The following is a 21,476-nucleotide window of genomic DNA, read 5'->3' as shown; positions in this document are numbered from 1 at the left end:
CGTTCTTTTTTACCCCATAAAAATCAATATTAGATAGTTATAGTTATAGTCATGGGAGGTTTCAAGAGTCTAGATGGAGTCTGTGTGATGAATTATTCTTTCCTCAAACACACCAGCTTGAAAAACCTCCAGCTGTGACAAAACTCAGCTGCGATCAGACGTCGTGCGCAGATGTGTGTTTGTAGGTCACCGAGAACGGGTCGTCCGGGTCTCATCTGGTTCTCACAGTGCTTTCGAACACAATGGTGGATCCGTGTCATGATAAGTGCTCGCGCCTCACAGGACCGGGACCCTGGAGCTGGGAGACAAGCTGCTGGCCATCGACAACATCCGGGTGGAGAGCTGCTCCATGGAGGAGGCCGTGCAGATCCTGCAGCAGTGCGAGGAGCTGGTGAAGCTGAAGATCCGCAAAGACGAGGACAACTCAGGTATCAGAGTCCAACTCTCCAGATCTAGATCTAGGCTGCCAGGTCATTTGATCAATATAAACATGTTGATATTGTGACATATTAAGATGCTGTGGTTAAGATAAGAGACAGAGAGGTCAAGGACAACAAACACAGATGATTCCACATGGTCATGTTCGTGCAGGAGTAAAGACACATAAAACTCCTTTTTAAACACATTGTTTTGTGTGTCCGTGTTGCCCTTTCACTTGTGATCATTTGTTTAATAGGATGGTCATTAGAATTCAAATCTGATCATTTTATCTGACACCCTCGCTGGAACAAGTCATCGACAACAAAGTCTGCGAGACACAAGAGGTCAAAATAAAACTGACATTTTTCCAATGAATTATTTAATTATTTAACTCTACAAATAACTTACAGATGTTTGTTATGTAGACCTTTTATCTCAAATTTTGTTTTATTTATTCTTTTAATGGTTAATGTTTTTATGTTTTTTTTTGAATGAAATGTATATGAAAAGGAATATTACACAATTTAATTAATGGCATATTATTCTTTTATTTCTAAATTTGATGTATTGATTTTTTATTTTAAAAATATATATGAAATACTCTTTGTTTTTTATTTAAAATCTTAAAATGAAATTAAATAAGACTCAAGCTTATTTTGGAATGTTAAATTTATATGTTTGTTTTTACCATATTTAATTATTTATTTGTCCCTGTCTTATGTGTCCCTGTCTTTTTGTTTGCTGGCCCCGTACAACAGTCAAAATGTTTAATATGGTCCTTGACGAAATGTAATTTCCCTCCCCTGGTCTGCTCGCTGGAAACACGTCATAATTTAAGATTAAAATAATCTGGTACAGTCGGTCCAGAAAAGGGTTTGGGCTTTAAAAATATATATAAATAGAAGGTAAATCTTACTGAGTTGATCAGATACTTGGATACACGTGTTTAATAGATTTGTCTTCTGATGTAGGTTCAAAGGTTGTGCTAACAGTCGGCCAGAAGGAGGTTTAAGATTCGTACTTTAACCTCTAAGAGCGTTTAACTTGGACACACTAGTGTTAAAGTGCTGCTCTCACTTCCATCCTCTTGTAACCAAAGTGAATTGTGAACCTTTCAGACGAGCAGGAAGTTTCTGGAAGCATCATTTACACAGTGGAGCTGCAGCGATACGGCGGCCCGCTGGGAATCACCATCTCCGGCACCGAGGAGCCCTTTGATCCCATCATTATCTCCTCGCTGAGCAAGGGAGGGCTGGCAGAGAGGTACGCCGTTAATGTCACTCTTTAAATAATCATCACGGCGGCTTTTTATTCACTAGAACACTTGCTGTGTGTGTGTTTGACTGGCTCACTTCAAATATCAAAGAAGCTCCAAAACCTACAACTACTAACTTGAAATAATCGGATCAATAACATCAGTTGGATTTTTTACATTTTATTTGAACAAATACTGTTGATTAAGTGATTAATTCATCCTCTGTGGAAATAAGTTGAGAACATCGCCCTCTGCTGCAAGAAACGAGTACTGGAAATAACTTCTCTACTAGGTTAGGTTGGGTAGAACATTATTGATCCCTCAGGAGGTCTCCTTCGGGAATTTTTTTTTTTTCCAATTAGCCACAGCAATAGAGCAATTTTTCATAAAAAATTATATAAGAACAAGAACAAAGAAAAATAAAGAGAAAGAACAAGATGATACAATCTAAGTCTAAAGATAAAGAACATAGATCAAAGAAAATAACAAAGACAAAGGATACAAAGAATACATAGATAAAATACTATTAATGTATTTTAATATACAGTATATATATATAATAATTGGTCATATTTATTATTTTCAAATGATTGTGTTTAAAGGTGTAAATATAATTTTGATGAATGTCAAATCCTAAACATTTAGTTCTTCGGATGACGTCTTTATAAACATTAAGTCGAGCTTGTTTTCATTTTGTCATTAAAGAATGTAGTCGAAGGTCAGCTGTGGTCTGGATGTACGGACCACGATCTAGAACTGCGATGGTTGACGAGTGTTTGTTGGTGCTGCAGGACCGGAGCCATCCACGTCGGCGATCGTATCCTGGCCATCAACAGCAGCAGCCTGAAGGGGAAGCCTCTGAGCGAAGCCATCAGTCTGCTGCAGCAGGCCGGAGAGACGGTGACTCTGAAGATCAAGAAGCAGGGCGAGCGTGAGTGGGAGCGACTGGAACCTGAAATATTCATACTCACTTTAGCTCTCAGGGGCCATGACGGCCCTGTGGTGCTGACCTCCTTGTGGACACTTGTCATTCGCATCTGTGTTTCCTGACCTTTTTGAGTCACGACTCATATTTCACGTTAGGAAAAGTATTTAATTCATCATTTAAAAGGTTTAAACGTTCATTTTTCTATGGAAATTTCGTTTTTAACGCAGTTATTTCTTCTTTTATTTTTTTGATTTATTTATTTTTATTTTATTATTTATATATTTAAGGGTTGAATTAGTTTTAGTTCAATTTAATAATTTGAAAAGGCTGAATTTGGTATGGTTTTCCAAAATCAATGAATAAATCTTTTTTTTTTTTTTTAGTGAATCATTTTTTTAACATAGAGTTTTATATTCTTTTTCTTATCATTAAAAAGTAAACCTTCTGAATTCGATTAATTTATTTTTTTTAATTCCTGGCCTTTTAAATTCAATATAAAAAAATCCAAGCATACCGTTGCTTTGGAATCCACCATCTTGAATTGACCTGCCGGTTCTTTTATGTCACATGATCGTCTTTGTGTCGCATGATTGGCTGAATGTTCGAGTAGCTTGTTACGTTAATATCTGGTTTCAAATATTGAATTTAAAATTGTTATTATTTTTGGAATTCAAATGTTTTATTTATTTTCAAAATATTCTTATTTTGAAAAAACTAAAGAAATTTGACCTGTTTTAATATAGAAACTATTACATTCAATAATAAAAATACAATAAAATGCTTAAAAACATGCAGATGATCCGCTGATAATTTATTGTTACAAGCTTCTCACAAAATATAAAGTATGAAACATTGTATTTGTTTCCTATTCAACTAGATGTTCCATCTGGTCTCTCTCTGTGTCTGCAGTGTCCAGTCCCAAGTCCTGTGTCATCGGCTCCGGGCTGGGTCTGGGCGTGGGCCACCACCAGGACCACCAGGACGGAGAGGACGAGCCTGTCATCGTGGTGGCGCCGCCGACGGGTCAGAGGCTGTTCAGCACTCTGCCCTCCGTCGACAGCGCCGTGGAGTCCTGGGACGGGTCCAACATCGACAGCACCTTCACGAGTCCAGGTGTGAACACGACCTCTTGCCTCAGAAACAGGTGGTGATTCCACCTGACATTAAAAACCATGATGTTCTACGTGTCCAGCAGCAACGTTCCAGTCCTCGCCCTACACCTTCCACGAGTGGCGCAACGCCAAAACCAACAACCACTCGTCGTCCTCTGCTCGCCAGAGAGGGAACCCTCTGTCGGACCTGGGCCTGAACAGCGACGACTGGGACCACGCCACACTCGGAGGGTGAGCGTTTCGCGTGAATAACCTCCTCCTCTAGAACTCAGCTGTAGCCCCTCTGTCTGCTCTGGGAACCACCTCTGAGCTAACAACAGAAACTTCTCACCTGCAGAGCCTGCAATCTGCCCAGCGGTCTTATCAGTGACAGCAGGTATCATGTTCAGTCCCCCTTCTAGCCACAAAACCTCTGTCACCCAATGACCCGACAGACAACCTCACCTTTGACCTATGACCCCAGCAATATAGTCACCTGTGGGTGCATGTTATCAGCGCACACCCGGCTTCCCCTTCTGTCTGTTGTCGAGCATCCGCTTTATCCAGCGTGACTTCCCTGACTGACCTCTGACCCCTCCCCTGTAGGTTCACTGTCGGACATGACGGTACCGAGCCGGACCAGGAGGAGAACTTCTGGTCTCAGGCGCTGGAGGACTTGGAGACCTGCGGGCAGAGCGGAATCCTTCGAGAGCTGGAGGTGAGGAAGTGAATAAGCAGAGAGGGCGAGTGTTTTTAGAGGACGTTTAAAATGATGAAGGTGCCGAAAAAATGCTTTAGAGACTAAAGTCCACCAGTACCAGTTCTTTATGGGTTTTTTCGACTGAAGCAATATTTATACAATTTGGACAACCTTGAGTTGCGCTTTGAATGCGTTATGATCTGCCAGTATTCATTTGAGGATAACTTTTTGAGGAGTTTTTCCAGGTGAGCTCAAGGGCGGTGAATTACAAATCTGTATTTTCCTAGATTTGAAAGATTTTACTTTACTTTTTTTTTTTAAAGTGAAGAGATCTGTGTTGCTTCTCTGGTTTGTTTATACTGTAGCCATCTGCTCTGCTGTTTGTGATTACCTTCTTTACTCCGACCTTCAGAATATCTATGCAAATTTCTGTCACTTAATAAATATATCATAAAATAGAAAAACATGTCCAGCCATATATATATATATAACCAAATAGTTTTACTCCTCTTTTACTTATCGTATTGTTTTGTATCTGATTTAGCTTTCGACACAGCAATGAGCTCAAAGGGACAGTAGGTGGCAGCAGCATTCCAGAACTCACTAGCAGGACACATATCCTACTTAAGATTTCTGTTTCCAATAACAACTCTTCATTATTCCACCATTGTGAGAGTTATTTGGAAAATAAAAACGGAAGGAAAATACTGTCTGAGCTGCGTCTCAAACTCCTGGTCGTACAGCGACTACACCAGAGCTCAGAACTAGTTTTTTGGTCAAATATTTTGCGACCTTTTTTAAAGAAGCTGATGTGAGACTTGAAACTTTTTCTTCCAGGAGTCTGAAGAGGAGACACACCTTCTCCCTCTGGTATCATGATATCAAACCTCTCTTATCGCAGGAGATTTTTTGCTTCTCGTGTGAGATTGTGCTCTGAAAAAGAAATGCAGCTTATCAGAGCCGTGTTGCACTGAGGCATGCTGGGAGCTGGCAATCACGCATGTGTTGGTGCTGATGAGTGGTCTGGTGTGTGAAAAATCCTCAGTGTCGTTTTTTACTTTCTTACTCTTGAGCTTCAAAGCTAAATTCAAGTTCTCATGATATATACACTATACACAAGTGACCTAATGAAGCAAACCTAAAACAATGTGGAAAGAACGACAAATAAAGCTTTTTTTTTAAACACCGTCACATGAAAGCTATGCAATAAAAGTAACTTCATATATTGTTATATTAGTTTTATCACGTTTTTGTTTTCTAAATTGAGGTGGGCGTGTGAAATGCAGCGGATAGATTTCTTAATTGAGATGGAAATACAGAATTTGTTTTTTATTATCAGAATTGACTGGAGATCATTCAAATACCTTCAGAACTTCTGGTCGTCAGACAAGAAAACACTGACGATCACACGACCTCCTTGGGGGAGGTTATAATACATACTTTGGTATCTTTACGATGCCTTTTTATAGAGCAGCTCAGAAGTTGTTTGTTCTGAGACCTCACAGTCAGAAGGTTGTAGGTCACATCCTGACTTCTTGTGTGGGTTTTTTTCTTCCGGCTCTGACTTCCTCCCTCTGTCCGAAAATATATCCAGGTTTATTGATGATTGTTCTTAAGTCTTGAGTTTGTGTGCATGGATGGTTGTGACTTAAGGATGTCCCCTTGTCTCTCGCCCGGAGTAGCTGGGACGCGCTTACGACCCCTGTAGGTGATAAGTGGAAGAACATGAAATGTGTTAAACGTCAGAATGCGTTTGTAGCTTCAAGCATGGAACCAAAAACAGAAACAACAACATCTTTTTAGTCACTTTACTTAAGCATCAATCGCTTCATTAAAAATGCAGCCTGAGAAAAATGTCAGAGTAATGAGCCGGTATTAGATCTCAGCTGAAGGAACAACATCCCGGGAGAGCCGTGAGTGGAGAGACAGTCGACTCTTCATTAAACACCAGCCTGTCGTCGGAACAGCTTCTTGTTCCAACTCGCACAGTGTCGCATGGTGTTTTTAGCTTTTAATTGAGCTTTTGATTTGCATTCCTGCATTGAAACCAATGTGATCCGCTGTTGCCAGGCAACCATCATGTCGGGCTCCAGCCTCAGCCTGAACCACGACCCCACCCCGCTGCGCAGCACCCTGGGACGCCAGGCCAGCTTCCAGGAACGCAGCAGCTCCAGACCTCAGGTGACGTCACATGGGATTGTTTTAAGGTTAAATGTCTGGCGTGTTCACGTGTTCTTGTCCCTCACACAGGTGACGGCGCGGTCCAACACGCTGCCCTCCGACCCGCAGCGCAGAGCTTTCGCCATGAGGAAGATGAGGCAGGAAGTCAACGAGATCCTGAACCAGAATCCGGTGGAACTTCACAAGGTACGTCCAGAGTCCGACAACCACAAGAAAATCAGCACAAGAAGAAACCAGTGTTGTATGTTTGTGTATCTTTTATGTAGCTGCTTTTGTTAGTCCATATCTGATCAGATACTGATCCACAACTTTGTACTGGACTATCCAAGTTCCCTACACCATAAGGTGTCTCTTCTGTTTGAAACAATGCAAATCCATGCAAATGTGACCCAGCCACAGCCACGCAAATGTGACCCACAATGACTTCAACTGTGTCCGTGGTTGAACCCTCGTGTTGTCCTCCTGCAGCTGACTCTGGAGAAGGCCACAGACGTGGAGGACTTCGGGTTCAGCGTGTCGGACGGGATGCTGGACCGAGGAGTCTACGTCAACAACATCCGACCGGGTGGTCCGGCGGAGCGCGGGGGTCTTCAAGCCTTCGACAGAATCCTGCAGGTGAACCACACCTACAACCTTTGACCTGCACTAAAATCCAGAGGGATTAATAAAGTCATTACCGTATTTTCCGGACTATAAGTCGCTCCGGAGTACAAGTCACACCAGCCATAAAATGCATAATAAAGAAGGAAAAAACATATATAAGTCGCACTGGAGTATAAGTCGCAATTTTAGGGGGAAGTGTATTTGATCAAATCCAACACCAAGAACAGACATGTCATATTGAAAAGGCAATTTAAAATAAAAATAGAATAGAGGCAACAACAGGCTGAATAATTGTACGTTATGCTTACGTTACATCACACAACTGAGAACGTGCCTGGTATGTTAATATAACATATTAAGAGTTATTCAGAGAACTATAGCATAAATAACATGCTAAGAAGTTTACCAAAACATCCGTGTAACTCCAAATAATTAAAGTCCAATGAAATCTTCATCCTCGGTGTCACTTTTAAACAACTCCGCTAACTCCGGAGGTAGAAGATGCGGCGCTTCCTCTTCTACGTCGAAATTATCAACACAGGCCTAGAGCGCCCTCTTGAGGTTTAGTGTGAAAATAACATGTGAAATGATATACCGGTAATAATGTGTTAATAATTGCGCACATAAATCGCTCCAGAGTATAAGTCGCACCCCCGGCCAAACTATGAAAAAAACTGCGACCGGTCTAGTCCGGAAAATACAGTATATCTAATCTAATCTCAAATAACAACAAAAAATGCTTGCACTTTTCTACTGGGTTTATATGCTATCACTTGTGCCTGCTTATGTTTTTCCTAAGTACAATTTTCACAGAATGTGTACTTTACTAAACACCCTTTTGCTCAAAGACTTGCCTCCTGTTTTAGTTGATATGTTGTATTTATCAGTAGTTTTCTTTAATACTTGTCTTGTATTTTGTCCTGTCATTTATTGTGGGCCTTGAATTGAATGACTTCACCAGGGATTGACTTACTTCTCTCTTTCGTTCCAGATCAACCACGTCCGGACGCGGGACTTCGACTGCTGCCTGGTGGTTCCTCTCATCGCGGACTCTTCAAACCGGCTGGAGCTGGTCATCAGTCGGAACCCCGCCTCCTGCGTCAACGTGCTCGTCAACCACATGGACGAGTCCAACAACACCAACCACTGCTCTCAGCCGGCGGGGGGTGAGTCGGGGCTGTCGGAGCTCTCCGTGGACCAGGGGGTGGACGTGGGTCCCATCAAGTGGAGCAAGCCCGGGGACCGGCTGGGCATTAGCATCGGGATGGCACAAGTCAACAACAGCTCCTTATAGCAGACAAGACGGGTCACGGAGGAGAGCAGACTGGTTTGAACCCGACTGGAGTCAGTCCCATGGTGCTACCCGCTTCCTGTGGATAAACTTTTCACCTTCGTCCTCTAACCTTTGACCCATGAACTGCTGAAGCAACCCGAAAGCACACAAGACCGACCTTCACAAACTCTGGATCTCCAGGTGTCACTGGAACAAGAACCATCAGGATCCTGCGGGTCGAGTCGGAGCTCCTGTGGTCCTGGTTCTGAAGTCAGAACTTACGCTGCTTGAACATCAAAAATCAGGTCCGTGGTCGTGATGTTCACTGGACCGGAACAAGTCGTCGGGTCTGGCTTAAAAAAAAAATAAAAAAGCACCTCTTCGTGGTCCGAGGTCGCGGCTCGTTGCCGTCGATCCCAGAACCGAGACATTGACCACTGCAGCACAAAGTACAATGGAGATTCACATAGGTTGCCGTGGAAACAGGGGGATGCTCCGATCAGGAAGTTCATTGCCAATAATGTGCTCATATCGTCTTCTGAAAAAAAAAAAAAAAAAAAAGAACACCCTCTGGGTTCTTTATGTTCCTGTCAGACACTGACTCTCCTTCATAGAAGATACATCTGTCCACGTAGATCCATGAAGGCTGGTGAGTGTAAATATGTTGATGACTGAAGATCCCAACATCTGATGATCAAGGCCTGTATTTATCCAACTACTTTACTCACGGTACACATGATTTTTAAAACTATCCCAGTCATCTCTGAGAAAATTGCAGGTGAGGAGAGAAAGATATCAAGAGAAGACGAAGATTGGAAGCATTTTTCTGTCCTCAACCCATTTCTTGTCTTCTTCAACTTCTTGGTTTCATTCTTGGTCTTCTTTACATGAGCCTGTTTTACAACCAGTTTCTGAACTCATCCTTCCAACAAATCTTGAGCTTCTTCAACTACTTGCACAAGCAGTTGTTGGTTTTCTTCAAAAAAAAAAAGTATTTCTAAAACACGTGTCAATCCAGGGTCTATAGTTAGTGGAAGGTCAAAATGGAGGATCTGAGCGACAGAACCTACACTATAGTTTGATAAATACAGGCTTTGGCCTCCATGATGCTTTATGTTATCATTTAAGAAAGCTTTATATTTGAGGATAGAATATTTACACAAGTTCCACATTTTAAAATACGTATACGTGTCGACCTGTTGTGTATATTTTAGGTTTTTTTTATATTTCAATAAGGGTTGCTCAGTAGGAGTTGTCGAGCTCTTCTCATGTGTACGGGTAAAGTTTGTGCGGCCATGACGGACGTGGCAGCGGTACAAAAAAAAAAAGAAGAAACAAACACTGTGAGGACTTTTCATTGACTGTTTTTATTGTGTTGTTTATATTATTAATGGTGTGATCGGAGCATCCCTGAAGAAGAGTTTAGTCGTGCCATGACGGAGCTGCACACAGAAACACTGAGCAGTTCAATAAGATTCTGTTTTTTTTCTACTGTTTACACCTGTTCGACTGGCCACACTGTGTGTGTGAGTGTGTGTGTGTGTGCGTGTGCGTGTGTGTTTGTGTGTTTGGCCAGTAAAACCCACTCTCCGTAAGTCCTTGTCTTGGCCCCCCCCCACCCCGCAGATATACTCCCTCCAACCATAGACGACAAGAAGAGACTGAGCGGTTCTTAAGATTGGCTGGACCCAATCAGAGCAGATTAGAAAACGATCCTTCCCCTGCGATTGGTTGTTCTCCCCGCAAGAACCAACCGATCGTCCAGAGAGGAAGCAACCAAGCATGCCCCCCCCCCCGACCCCCGACCCCCGACCCCCTCTCCGCCGCGTCCACAGTGATCTATTATGCTCAATGATTGGTGTGTTTTTTGATTGATTGTCGTCAGTTTTCTCTGTTCGTTTCCGAGTCGACTGAGCCTAAAAAGATGTAAAATAGATTTTAAAAAGCGGCTCCGTTCGTTGCTGTTCACATGACGCCCTGAAAACATTCACCTCATATCCTTGAAAGTACTGATGTTACAACCATGAAAAAAAACAAGTGCGTGCCTGCGTGTGTCTTTGTGTGTCATGCAGTGATGTCATCGCCTGCATTCACCTCGATCTTAAGAACCGGCAATTAACAGTGAACAAAAGTGATAACACACCTGCTCTGAGAATAGTCCTGAAATGGAAGCTGTGATTGGCTGTCGCTAGCTGACCTGTCGTGGCGCGTTTATGTGCTGCTCGGGTTAGTAAAGTGAGATGTTTCTCTTTAAATTTGAGTTCTTTTTAGGGTTATAATTAGGGTCAAGATGTGTTGCACAATTATAAAGAGAACTTCACAGTTGGAAAATTGGCTTTACATGCAGATTATGTTGACAAACCTGAGAGTCTAAATTTTATTTTATAATCTTATACCCCCCCGAAAAAAGATGTCTGACCAGAATGACCCCACAGTCTGGGCTTATTATTTATTTAGACATAAAATGTTTGATTTCAAACATTTCTTGGGAAAAATGGCACGTGTGTACTTTAATACACGCCATGTTTGTTCCATGAGTAAATAATAATTGACCCTTTTTGGAATTGTTGTCATTTTAAACAAGTTATTTGGTGAGGAAATGGTGCCAAATTGTTTAATTCCTGTATGTAATAAACATTGAAATACACGTTACTTCTCTCACCTCTTATCCTGAGGTTGACTCAACCTGTAACCTTTTCAAAGAGAGAGAAATGAATATCTGATGATGATTTAAAGAAAATATACACTGTGTGAAGGGATACAAAAAGACACGAAGGGTTGTTAGCGTGTTAAGCTAAGACGTAGCACGGCAGGAGTTCACGCTAACGCTAGCAAGGACGTCAATGATCACACGTGAAGATTCAAAGTGGCAATAATGTGAACAAACTACAGCACAAAATCGATTTAACTAAATGACTAACTTGAAAAAAAACTGCTATTTTATGTCTTCAACTGTGAAGTTTATAGCACAGTGCTAGCACATTGTTAGCGTATAGTTACGAGACAGGGCTGACGTAAACATTGGCTACCTTGAATTTAAAAACAGCACAATTTCTAACACTGGATTTGTAAAAACTGTGCGATACTTGATCACTTTTGAGTCTGCGTTTATATTCACACAATTGCTTTCGTGCTAGTAAAGCAAAAAAAATTCAGCACAAAACTAGCATCAGCTTCGCCGGCTACATGTGTTCGGTCTATTCATGGAGATTTGTATCATTTCAGAAGCACATTGTTGTCAAAATCTACTCAAATCCTGCTGCTCCGAGTCAGAAAATGTCTCAATTGACTTGTGTCTGCACACTCTGCACCTGTAACAGCCCGAACGCTAGTGATATCTGAAGTTATACGAGTCAAGAGCAGTTTATTCTCGAGCCATGAAGCTTAAAAGTGGCAGCCGGGGGCCGGACGAGCCAGATAAAGCCATACACACACTGTGTTTGTGTTATCTGCATGTGTGTGTGACTGTGCGTGCCTGTGTGTTACATTGCAGGGATTTGCACTGATTCACCTCAGCCCACACACACACACACACACACACACACACACACTAGTGTTTGCTACATGGTCCAGGACAAACACACACACATGCATTGCACTGCCATTTGAAATAGTGGGTCAGATTAGTTTCCATGTAGCTTCACCAACCAAACTGTATTTTTCTTTAAGGAACAGGGATGTTGTAAAGTATTTTTGTACAAATTTAATACTTTGGTAGCATGACGTTCCTGTTGTTTGTCCTGTCGGGCTCTACTTCTCTCCTCCACCCTCTTTGTATGGACGACTACTGAGTAACAATAAAGTTAATGACCTACCTGCTGGTTCACGTGTTGTTCGTGCTCTTACTTGTTGGTGAAGGATCAAAAGAGTTTAGAGGTGAGGTTTATCACCACATATGTACTGTAAATATGCAAAAAAAAAACGAAACTAATTTGTAATTCTAATTCATATTTATATCAGGAAAAAAATGCATTAGTTCTGAAATGTATCTTTTCAATTCATGGTAGCAAATGTGAATTTATGTGCTTGATTATAAACGAGATGTGATTCACAATAAAAGTAAAAAAAATATTAAACAAAAACATTACATAATACGTTTAAGTTTCAAACATACAGTGTTAATGTATTACAAATTAATTGTTCTATTTGGATCTTGCATGACTTCCTTATAAATAGATACAAGTTTTATGGTGACCTGTAGAGGGAATTCTTACACTGTAGTCAACACATTTCACCGAGCTTTCCTGAAGCATAGTATTTGCATGAAGCATAGTATTTACATAATTACATTTTTTTTTATGTATTGAGTATTGCCCTAGGTACCAGTATCAATATTTGTTCATCTCAATGTATATACAGTGCAAGCCAAACGTTTGGACGCAACTTTTCATCCAATTAGTTTTCTTTTATTTTCAATTTATTTTAATCTTTTATACTTAAACGATATGATTCAAACATGTATAATTGAGTAATATTCAAACAGTTATTTAAAATGCGGTGTTAAATATCAGGTCAACTTATTGAAACAAAACATCTTTTCAGTATCATTTTACTGCAATTTTCATGTTTAAAATAGTCAAACAACAAAATATCTACACGATAGGAATTAAATACGGAATGCCATGTTGTATTAAATAAAATAGGTGTTTTTGAAATGTATCATAATTATTTTTTATTAAAACTGAGGCGCTCGGCTGTGACGTCACAGCGCGACGATCTCTGTTCTGCTGCTCGGTAGTCGATTGCTTTTGTCTGCGCTCGTCGCTGCTCGGCGTGTGTTTTGCGTTCTTCGTTTTCTGTTCATCGGGTTCTCTCCGGTGAAGTCTTCAACAAGTCTGTACTCGAGAAGAGTCGTTTGTGGGGATCATGTCTACCGCCCTGGAGAGCTACATCAACCGTATCCTTCCTGCTTGTAACACAGATCACCTGTTCGTTCATTGAATGGATGCTAATACTTAGCATGCTACAGGCTAGCTGGTACTTTTGCAACAATCTGTATTTCTTCTTCGAAAATAAACGAAGTGAAATGAACGTTAACAGCTTAAAATTGCTGCCAATTCAATTCATGACGTTTTTCCTTCACTGTATTGTCTCTCTGGATTACACCAGAGAAATAACCCAAATTCCGAAGGAGATCTACAGAGGGATTAATATTATATCTATATCTTTATATTTAGACTTAGATTGATGTAATGTTGTACTTTATTTTTATAGAAACTTTGTTCCTATTCTTATTTTTATGAATCTATTGTATGTATTGCATGCTTGGTATCGCTTTTTAAGTTCGCATCATCCTCTTTCAATTTAGTTTGACCTACTATCCCGTTATGTGGATCCATATTTAGTTGTTTTATTCCTGTTCTTGTGCCAAAGCAAGGAGTAAATAAGGTATGAATTAAAAGTATATCAGAGATGTTTAAAATTGTTTTCTAAAGACTATTCGTGTGAGTTGAAATGGATAAATACACTGTATGAAAAAAATGAATCCTTAAGACTATAGGAGTCACCAGGGACTGTGAAAATTAATATTTTTGTCTCGATTGCATTACTCGAATGTCACAACATATGTGTTATTTTGTATTTTGCACCACGTTGCCCTTAACTCTTGTCTCAGGAACTGTGGCTATTGTCACGTCAGATGGCAGGATGATCGTGGTGAGTTTCTTTGAGTGACTCATTCTGTTGATATAATTATTTTTAAACTGTAAAACCTGCTAAGCTTTTGAGCGTGTCACACAAGTTTGGATAACATCAGCAATTTAAATGAATAACAAAAAAAAAAATACAGTTGAAAACAATGAGCATGTTCAAAACAAACTTTATTACACCTATTTAGTTGTATTTAATCATGTGTGTGTTTGGACATAGGGGACTCTGAAGGGCTTCGATCAAACCATCAACCTGATCCTGGATGAAAGCCACGAGCGAGTGTTCAGCTCCAGTCAGGGGGTGGAGCAGGTGGTGCTGGGACTCTACATCGTCCGGGGCGACAACGTGTGAGTTTTCTAAATACTTGTCACTAAATATTATAAAGTCGATCATTTAAAATGAATCTTTTAAACTGTTTGAAGTGGCTCTGATGTCCCATGTATGGGGGTGATGATTAGGTATGCTGGGGGTGGGTCCAGATAAATGCAGGGAAACCATTAGTGTGACACAAGGTGATGCTGTTTATGCTACATGTACCTGTAAGAGTCGCTTTGTGGATTCAAATTCCGCTTTTTTTGTTTGAAACAATAGCCAATCTAAAAGTAAACAGAGTAGTACTGCAGTTGATACAAAATCTGCAGAGAGAATTCTGACCGCTCTAGTAGAAGAACTCACATTTCTCCGATCCTGAAAACTCTTCACTGGCTACCAGTTTCTTTCAGGATCCATTTTAAAATTCTCAAGACATTTTTATTGGTGCAGGCTTTTCCTTGATTCTCTGGGACTCCTGTGTTTGTCTCTGTGTTGTCTTGACCTTTTAAGTACCGTAAATTCCGGACTACAAGCCGCTACTTTTTTCCTACACTTTAAACACTGCGGTTTATACTACGGTGCGGCTTATTCATTTTTTTTTCGTGGCGGGAAAAACATTTTGCTCAGCAACAGTAGACCAATAGAATGAATGAGTAACTTTGTGTCAGCAGCTCCCTCCCGACTACGAGGAGAAACTTACTTCATTTCGTACCTCCACTCAAACAAAGATAGCGGAGAATTCCTTCGGGCCAGATGAAATCATAAATATGGATGAAGTACCTCTGACGTTTTGTAACGGACCTTCTCACATAACTCCTCGAGAGATCGTCACACACACATTCTTCATGGGGCGGAGCTCTGGTGCGGACTTGGTGACGCTCCAGAGTGACAGCATTAATTATAACAACACTGACCACACATGAAGCCGTTATAGAAGTTAATCAAAATATATTTACTTAATAACATTTGACAAAAAGCGCTCCTTAAAAGGAGGATCAATCAAACATGAACAAAACAACAAACACCCACGACACCCCACAGTCAAATCCCCGCGATCAGTGTCCAATGTTCAAGTCCATTATTGTCCAGAAAAAAGGCTGCGTTAAGTGAATCCTAGGTGAGGCGCAGAGACGCAGGACGGCCCGCCGTGAAGTCGCTTTTATCCGCACAATCACTGCGTTACGATCAGGTGGAAACAAGCAAACTACTCATCCGTGTTGCCGGCGTAATGAAGAAATAATTCCCCGGTTGAAGGACACGGACAGTTTGTCCACCTGCCTCGTGCTTTTGTCGCTGGTTCCTCGGACTGTAAATATCTGAACAATGCTTAAGAAGAATAACACAGTGCTTTATTTATTTAAGTGTAAGAAATGGATGTGAATTACCGGTAGTCCATTTTTTTGGCTGTTTAGACCTGCGGCTTAAAATCCGGTGCGGCTTGTATAATTACAAAATTGATTTTCTTTCTAAAATTTGAGCATGCGGCTTTTAATCGGGTGCGCTCTGTAGTCCGGAATTTACGGTATTTATTTTATTGAGTATTGTTTTGACTGTTTAAGCGCTTTGTGACCCTGGTCTGGAAAAGCGCTATACAAATATAAATTACTTACTTACTTGGTAAGTTTATATTTTATTCATAATAAAACAATATAAACCCTTATCTTTGTGTTTCAGTGCCGTCATCGGGGAGATTGACGAGGAAACGGACTCCACGCTAGATTTAGGAAACATCAGAGCTGAGCCGCTTAATTCTATCGTCCATTGATTCTGAGGCTCCATTCTTTTCCCCTGGTTTTCACGGCAACGTTTTTTGTGCAGATGCCGCTGGTTAAAAAACATGTTCATTTTGTTTGTATTTTTATAAATAAAGTTAATGTTCATTAGTTTTGTTGAAACGTTTTAATGTTCGTTTTCTGGTGGTTAATAAATGTTTTATTGATTCAATACTTCTTCACTCGAGTGTCGCTGTGCTTTTATTATTGATCAAAATTCTTAAATCCTTTATTTGTTGTAACTGAAAAAAGATAAAGTTAATCACAAAAAGTGTCATTAATGGATTTAAAATTATTGATATTAAATAGTGCTACAAAACATAACAATGTAAAAAATAATATTTTAACTTTGACACAAATAATTGCACTCTAAGTTTTAACTGTAATTTCACTTTGGTAATCTTTAATTTCATTCAAATACAATCACTTTGATGCATTGACAACGTGAATCAAAGTTACAAACATTATTAGGGTAACAACAATTCTTCCACCAAAGGTCTCTGCTGAAGTCTTTCTTTCCCCACGGTGAGAGCATTCTGCAGTCGATTGATCTGGTCTGCAGTAGGAACGACATCTTCATGATGCAGTCGTATCCAGGGAGTACCTGAAGAAAACAAGTTCAATGATTTATCTGAAGTATAAAATGTTCTGTTGGATTAGCTTTATTTCAAAAGCAACACAACACTATGACGTCTCTTTCAGATTTTTGAGATCAGAGATGGTGGTTGCTTTTATTTCCATCATGGCTTGAATACCAAAAGTACTTCCAGGAAGAGATAATGTACAAAACAATAGATTTTCTCCTGTTTTTTAGCACAATAAACATAAGAATTATAGAGACGCTTTAGTGTTCAATGATGCAGTTACTCTGTTTTAACAGTGGGGGCGCAAGAAACAAATATGTTCAATCTTTTGTATGTGTACTTGAATGTGTTCCACCAGTTTTCTTATGAAAAAAATATCTTATTTCTACAAATTCTTCTTGTGTTTTAGTTTTATACCTTTCTTGACCTCTTGACCCAGTGATACCAGAAGCTCCGCCCCCACGCTGTGATTGATAGGCTGACCAGCGAATTGTCGACCAGCACCTAGTCTGTGAAGTACCTCAGCCAAAACCATACCGTCAAAGTCTGCAACTATCCCTGCAGGAAGATGGAAAATAGTTTTTAGTATTTTAAAGAGCAATAAATTCTCTTCCTCGGACCGAAATCCTCACCAGCCTGAGTCGTGGTCAGCTCCACCTGATGCTTGGCTTTTCTAAAGACGCTGTAGTAGTCGGTGTCTCTGGAGCAGAGCAGTCGAGCCGTCTCGCCCTTCACACCCTGAGCCTCCATCATCTGCTGGAACTTAGTCAGAGCTGCTCCACTACTTACAGCCTCATGGATCTGCCTCTTACCAGCCTCAAGGTCAGAGGCCGAGCCGATCATCTTGAGCAGCAGTCCTCCTGTAGGGGTCGCTACAGTGTTACTCTTCTTTAAATAATCAAATATCGTTGACATACATTGTGTCCACTTATTAAACATGTAGTGAACACGATAGTACTCAAACTGTACCGAGGCATGTGACCAGCTCCATCAAGTCCTCAGGACCGTTTCCCTTCAGAGTCTCCAAAGATTCAATCACTTCCACACTGTTGCCAACGCAGCGACCGATGGTGGCGTCCATCCTGCTGAGCCCCGCCGCCGTCCGTATGCCCAGCGCGTTCCCAGTCTTCACCTAAAATAAGATGGTTTTTCATCATTATATTTGACATGTTGATGTAGAAAATTATTTACAATTTGAGCTCCTGAAAATAGAAAAAAAATATGTATTTAAAAGCATCAAAAATGTTGATTAAAATATGGTATCAATGTTATATAATATACATTATAGCAACACATAATGTTTTCAATGTCATTGTCAATTCATTGATAAATATATGACATTAAATTAATAAATTAATAAAATACAATCTATGAATAAACAATAAAATGTATCCATCTCAGGAAATTCCCACATATAATTAGTACCTAACTTCAGCAAAAACATCCAATTTCTTTAATCATATTTTAATTCATTGGATCATCCCATTTTTTTTTATAATATACAATTTTTAAAGTCATATAATTTTCTTTTAAAATCTTTATAAATTGGGTTTTTTTTATGCACCTGTAATGTTCCATGTACAAAGTTTATTTAAATGGCATCATAGACAGGAGATCCCTCAAATCCTTGCAGGAGCCAAGGTCTCAACCAGGAAAGATCTCACTCAATTTGACATGATTGAAAAAATGGTCAGTTTTGTTTAACCTTAGAACATCTTAACACCTAACAATATATATTGAGTCGCTGTAACAGTTTTCCATATATTGAATATTCTCTCTAGTTTACTCGTTACATTTTAGTTCTTAATATCAAATTGAAGATTTATTTTAAATATGTTATGAAACTTGTCCGTAGTAAAGAGGAATTAATGAAAACAATGGAAAAAAGACAAAAAATATGAGAGAAGCTCAGGTGGGAGAATATGATTTGAAATTTGAGTCTTACATAATTGTTCCAGATGTTTTTTTTTTAAGTGAAAAGAAGTGTCTAGCTGTGGAATTACTCATTCAAGATTTTATTGTATTTTTCATTCTTGTACCCTTCAGTCAGTTTTGGCTTGTTATCCATTCAAACTTTTTATTTTAATCCAAACGAGAATGACTTACCATCATCTGTGCTAGTTCTCTGGCACCATCTATGTCTTTGTAAAGAGCTGCTCGTCCAAACTTCACATCCAGAACAAGCGCTTTCAGAGTCTCCGCCCCTTTTTTGGAGATAATAGATCCTTTAAAAAACATTGAGAAAAAAGTTGTTGTTAATGCAGATTCGGTTAAATCTTAATATAAAATTTGCCTAAAATAGTGGAAATAAAACAAGTATCCATTCATGGCTTACCAGTAATGAGCGGCAAACTGTCCACTGTATTTGTGGCGTCCCTCAGGGCGTACAAAACTCTGTCCGCGGGAACCAATGCCTTTGTCTGCCCGATGATGCAGCAGCCCACTGTTCTGAGAATCTCATGAATCTACAGGAAGAACCGATCGTTCACCTTCTTCTGAAGTCGCTCTGTGAGCCGGTGTTTGTGTCGTACCTGCTCGGCCGATTGATCGACGCTGAATGCAGGTATTGATTCCAGTTTATCCAGAGTTCCTCCGGTGTGCGCGAGGCCACGCCCACTGATCATGGGCACCTGACGGACACACGGTTGAAGCACAGCGGGACCGGACTTGTCTGGAGTTCAGATACCTTACAACCACAGGCGGCTAGCGCGGGCGCCAACACCAAGCTGACTTTATCACCCACGCCACCGGTCGAGTGTTTGTCCACCGTGACCCAGTCCTCGGGCCAAGACATGACATCCCCGGAGGTCATCATCGCCTTGGTGAGGCATTCGATCTCAGAGTCCACCATACCTTTCAGCCAGATAGCCATCAACATGGCTCCTGGAGCAGGATAATAAGAACGACTACTATGAAGGGAAAAGGGTGGCTCCTTCAGTTCCGCTCACCTGTCTGACATTCCTGGATGTCGTCTTTGGAAACGGCTCGAATGAAAGTTTTGATCTCCTCATCGCTGAGCGGCTCCCCATCGCGCTTCTTCTTGATCAGGTCTGGGATGGTCAGCATGGTTCCCTAAAAAGTCATGGTTTGGTGGTCAGGTTATGACGCCTACTTAAACTAAGAGACTAAATCCTTGTGTTATCAGCAACTTCAAATGTGTTCCTGGAAGCCAGGGAGGTCGGTCACCTTGACCCAGAGACAACACAAGGGATACCACAAACAAACAAACAAACAACATTGAAAGGACTTGACTTTCTTATACAGCAGGCGTTTGAATTACAAGTTAAATCGACTTTTTATCTGTGATTAAAAAAACAACATTATGATGTACTCACAGTTCAGATAATACTACCAACACAACTGGCCGCTCAGTGCTAACAATTCTTTCAGCCAACATTATCATTGAATCATTGAAGTTGCTGTTGTCTACATTCAATATAATGCATTTATGTTTATTGAAATACATAAGGAAAAAGGGTTAAAATGATGTTCCTCTAGCTTATTGCTGTTAATGTGTAATGTTACATCACACACCACATCTACCACTACGCCTGGCCTGCTGTGGCGTGAAAAAAAAAAGCAGAGACAGTTACAATTAGGGTAAACGCCCATCAACTTTAAACATCATAGCGCACCTATTTCATTGTCTGGTTTTCAGGTTTTACAACAAATCTAGAAACTCAAACAGTATTTTAATTAAATTATAAATTCTCCAGCCACAAATATTCATTTCAGTAAAGCTGCTCAGGGGTATGTGTGTGAAGGCAGGTTGTAAAAGCAAGTGATGTTTTTACTTGTTTTACTAGATTGTGGTACCTTTGGCTCGACCACTGCGAACAAAACAAACAAGCACAGTCGATCTGCTCTGGCAAATCTTTAGTGTAGCTTTCTCTACTGAAGACTAACTCCCACTCGGTAGAACAACCGTTAAAAACTAATCCAAAAGTGATTATCATGTAATGATCGATGAGCTACTGAACAAGATAAGATACGACCGTACACTGAGGGCTCCACGACCTTGGAACGCTCTTCAAAATGACTTGATAATTCCAGAGAGAAGCAGCAACGTACCTGGTTAGGTTGATCCCTCCTGGTCTATGAGCTGCAGGTAGAATCTCCTCTGTCTCAACCCAGAGAGATATTCAGAGGGAGGAGTAAACAGAAACTCTGATATACAAATCTGTAGTTACACCTAGTGGGCTTGTCTGTATCCTGCTCCTCCAGTATGACAGCTTTTTAATCAAATGAACAACTGCCATGATAGAATAATTGTGTCGGCTCATTGCAAACGTTACCTTTCTAGACCGAGAGTTGATGAAATCATCGATCAAAAACGTTTTTTTCTCATACAGTGGCTTGCCAAAGTATTCATTCCCCTTGAAACTTTCCACATTTTGTCACATTACACGCCACAAACATACATATGTCTTATTAGAATTTAATGTGAAAGACCAACACAAAGTGTCACACAAAGGAAATTATACATGATTTAAAAAAAACTGAAAAGTGCAGTGTGCAAAACTGATTGACTTCTCCCTGATGACTGCTGAATAAATTAATGTTGACCGAATGACTAAATAGTGTGTAATCTAACTAAGATAAAGTTGTGGAGAAGTTTAAAACAGGGTCAGGCTATAAAAAGATTTCCCAAAGCTTTGAACATCTCACAGAGCAACTGTTCAACCCATTAAATGGAAATAGAAAGAGT

General features: G+C 40.3%; 3 protein-coding genes across 6 annotated transcripts in view; 2 read left to right on the top strand and 1 right to left on the bottom strand.

The window, feature by feature from the left end:
* grip1 (glutamate receptor interacting protein 1) overlaps positions 1-12,264 on the top strand; it is a 72,052-nt gene extending 59,788 nt beyond the window's left edge. For 3 of the 4 annotated variants that reach the window (XM_087786973.1, XM_087786974.1, XM_087786971.1), the window contains 10 exons: positions 283-428; positions 1,539-1,683; positions 2,467-2,606; positions 3,513-3,716; positions 3,796-3,946; positions 4,301-4,412; positions 6,465-6,575; positions 6,645-6,761; positions 7,044-7,190; positions 8,170-12,264. In XM_087786973.1, the coding sequence (XP_087643099.1) occupies positions 283-428; positions 1,539-1,683; positions 2,467-2,606; positions 3,513-3,716; positions 3,796-3,946; positions 4,301-4,412; positions 6,465-6,575; positions 6,645-6,761; positions 7,044-7,190; positions 8,170-8,472 (1,576 nt within the window). In that variant the 3' untranslated portion in view covers positions 8,473-12,264. Of the gene's footprint in view, positions 1-282; positions 429-1,538; positions 1,684-2,466; positions 2,607-3,512; positions 3,717-3,795; positions 3,947-4,052; positions 4,092-4,300; positions 4,413-6,464; positions 6,576-6,644; positions 6,762-7,043; positions 7,191-8,169 lie in introns of all 4 variants that reach the window. The other variant, XM_087786972.1, reaches the window with a different exon arrangement.
* Positions 12,265-13,211: 947 nt separating this feature from the next.
* lsm8 (LSM8 homolog, U6 small nuclear RNA associated) lies at positions 13,212-16,366 on the top strand. The gene is made up of 4 exons (XM_087785815.1): positions 13,212-13,348; positions 14,066-14,106; positions 14,320-14,447; positions 16,087-16,366. Exons 1-4 carry the CDS (start codon positions 13,318-13,320, stop codon positions 16,175-16,177), a joined length of 291 nt encoding a protein of 96 aa, XP_087641941.1. The 5' UTR covers positions 13,212-13,317; the 3' UTR covers positions 16,178-16,366.
* A 199-nt stretch (positions 16,367-16,565) lies between these two features.
* tymp (thymidine phosphorylase) lies at positions 16,566-20,874 on the bottom strand. Its single transcript, XM_087785814.1, has 10 exons — positions 20,840-20,874; positions 19,717-19,840; positions 19,455-19,651; positions 19,300-19,398; positions 19,104-19,233; positions 18,875-18,993; positions 17,738-17,900; positions 17,401-17,628; positions 17,186-17,326; positions 16,566-16,788 (listed from the first exon to the last, which is right to left on the bottom strand). Exons 2-10 carry the CDS (start codon positions 19,832-19,834, stop codon positions 16,652-16,654), a joined length of 1,332 nt encoding a protein of 443 aa, XP_087641940.1. The 5' UTR covers positions 19,835-19,840; positions 20,840-20,874; the 3' UTR covers positions 16,566-16,651.
* Positions 20,875-21,476: the final 602 nt, after the last annotated feature.

This window comes from Callionymus lyra, chromosome 3 (genome assembly GCF_982586985.1).
Source record: "Callionymus lyra chromosome 3, fCalLyr1.hap1.1, whole genome shotgun sequence".
Taxonomy (NCBI): domain Eukaryota; kingdom Metazoa; phylum Chordata; class Actinopteri; order Syngnathiformes; family Callionymidae; genus Callionymus; species Callionymus lyra.
The sequence above is the reverse complement of the archived record's forward strand: the minus strand, read 5'-3'. Positions and strand labels throughout refer to the sequence as shown.

Excerpts from the sequence above, each read along its gene's own strand:
- lsm8 (XM_087785815.1), top strand. The coding sequence starts at position 13,318 with ATGTCTACCGCCCTGGAGAGCTACATCAACC. Across the intron at positions 13,349-14,065 it reads CCTGGAGAGCTACATCAACC|GAACTGTGGCTATTGTCACG; the intron begins GTATCCTTCCTG and ends CTCTTGTCTCAG. Across the intron at positions 14,107-14,319 it reads CAGATGGCAGGATGATCGTG|GGGACTCTGAAGGGCTTCGA; the intron begins GTGAGTTTCTTT and ends GTTTGGACATAG.
- tymp (XM_087785814.1), bottom strand. The coding sequence starts at position 19,834 with ATGCTGACCATCCCAGACCTGATCAAGAAGAAGCGCGATGGGGAGCCG. Across the intron at positions 18,994-19,103 it reads CAGTTTGCCGCTCATTACTG|GATCTATTATCTCCAAAAAA; the intron begins GTAAGCCATGAA and ends TGTTTTTTAAAG. Across the intron at positions 17,327-17,400 it reads GCTGACCACGACTCAGGCTG|GGATAGTTGCAGACTTTGAC; the intron begins GTGAGGATTTCG and ends ATCTTCCTGCAG.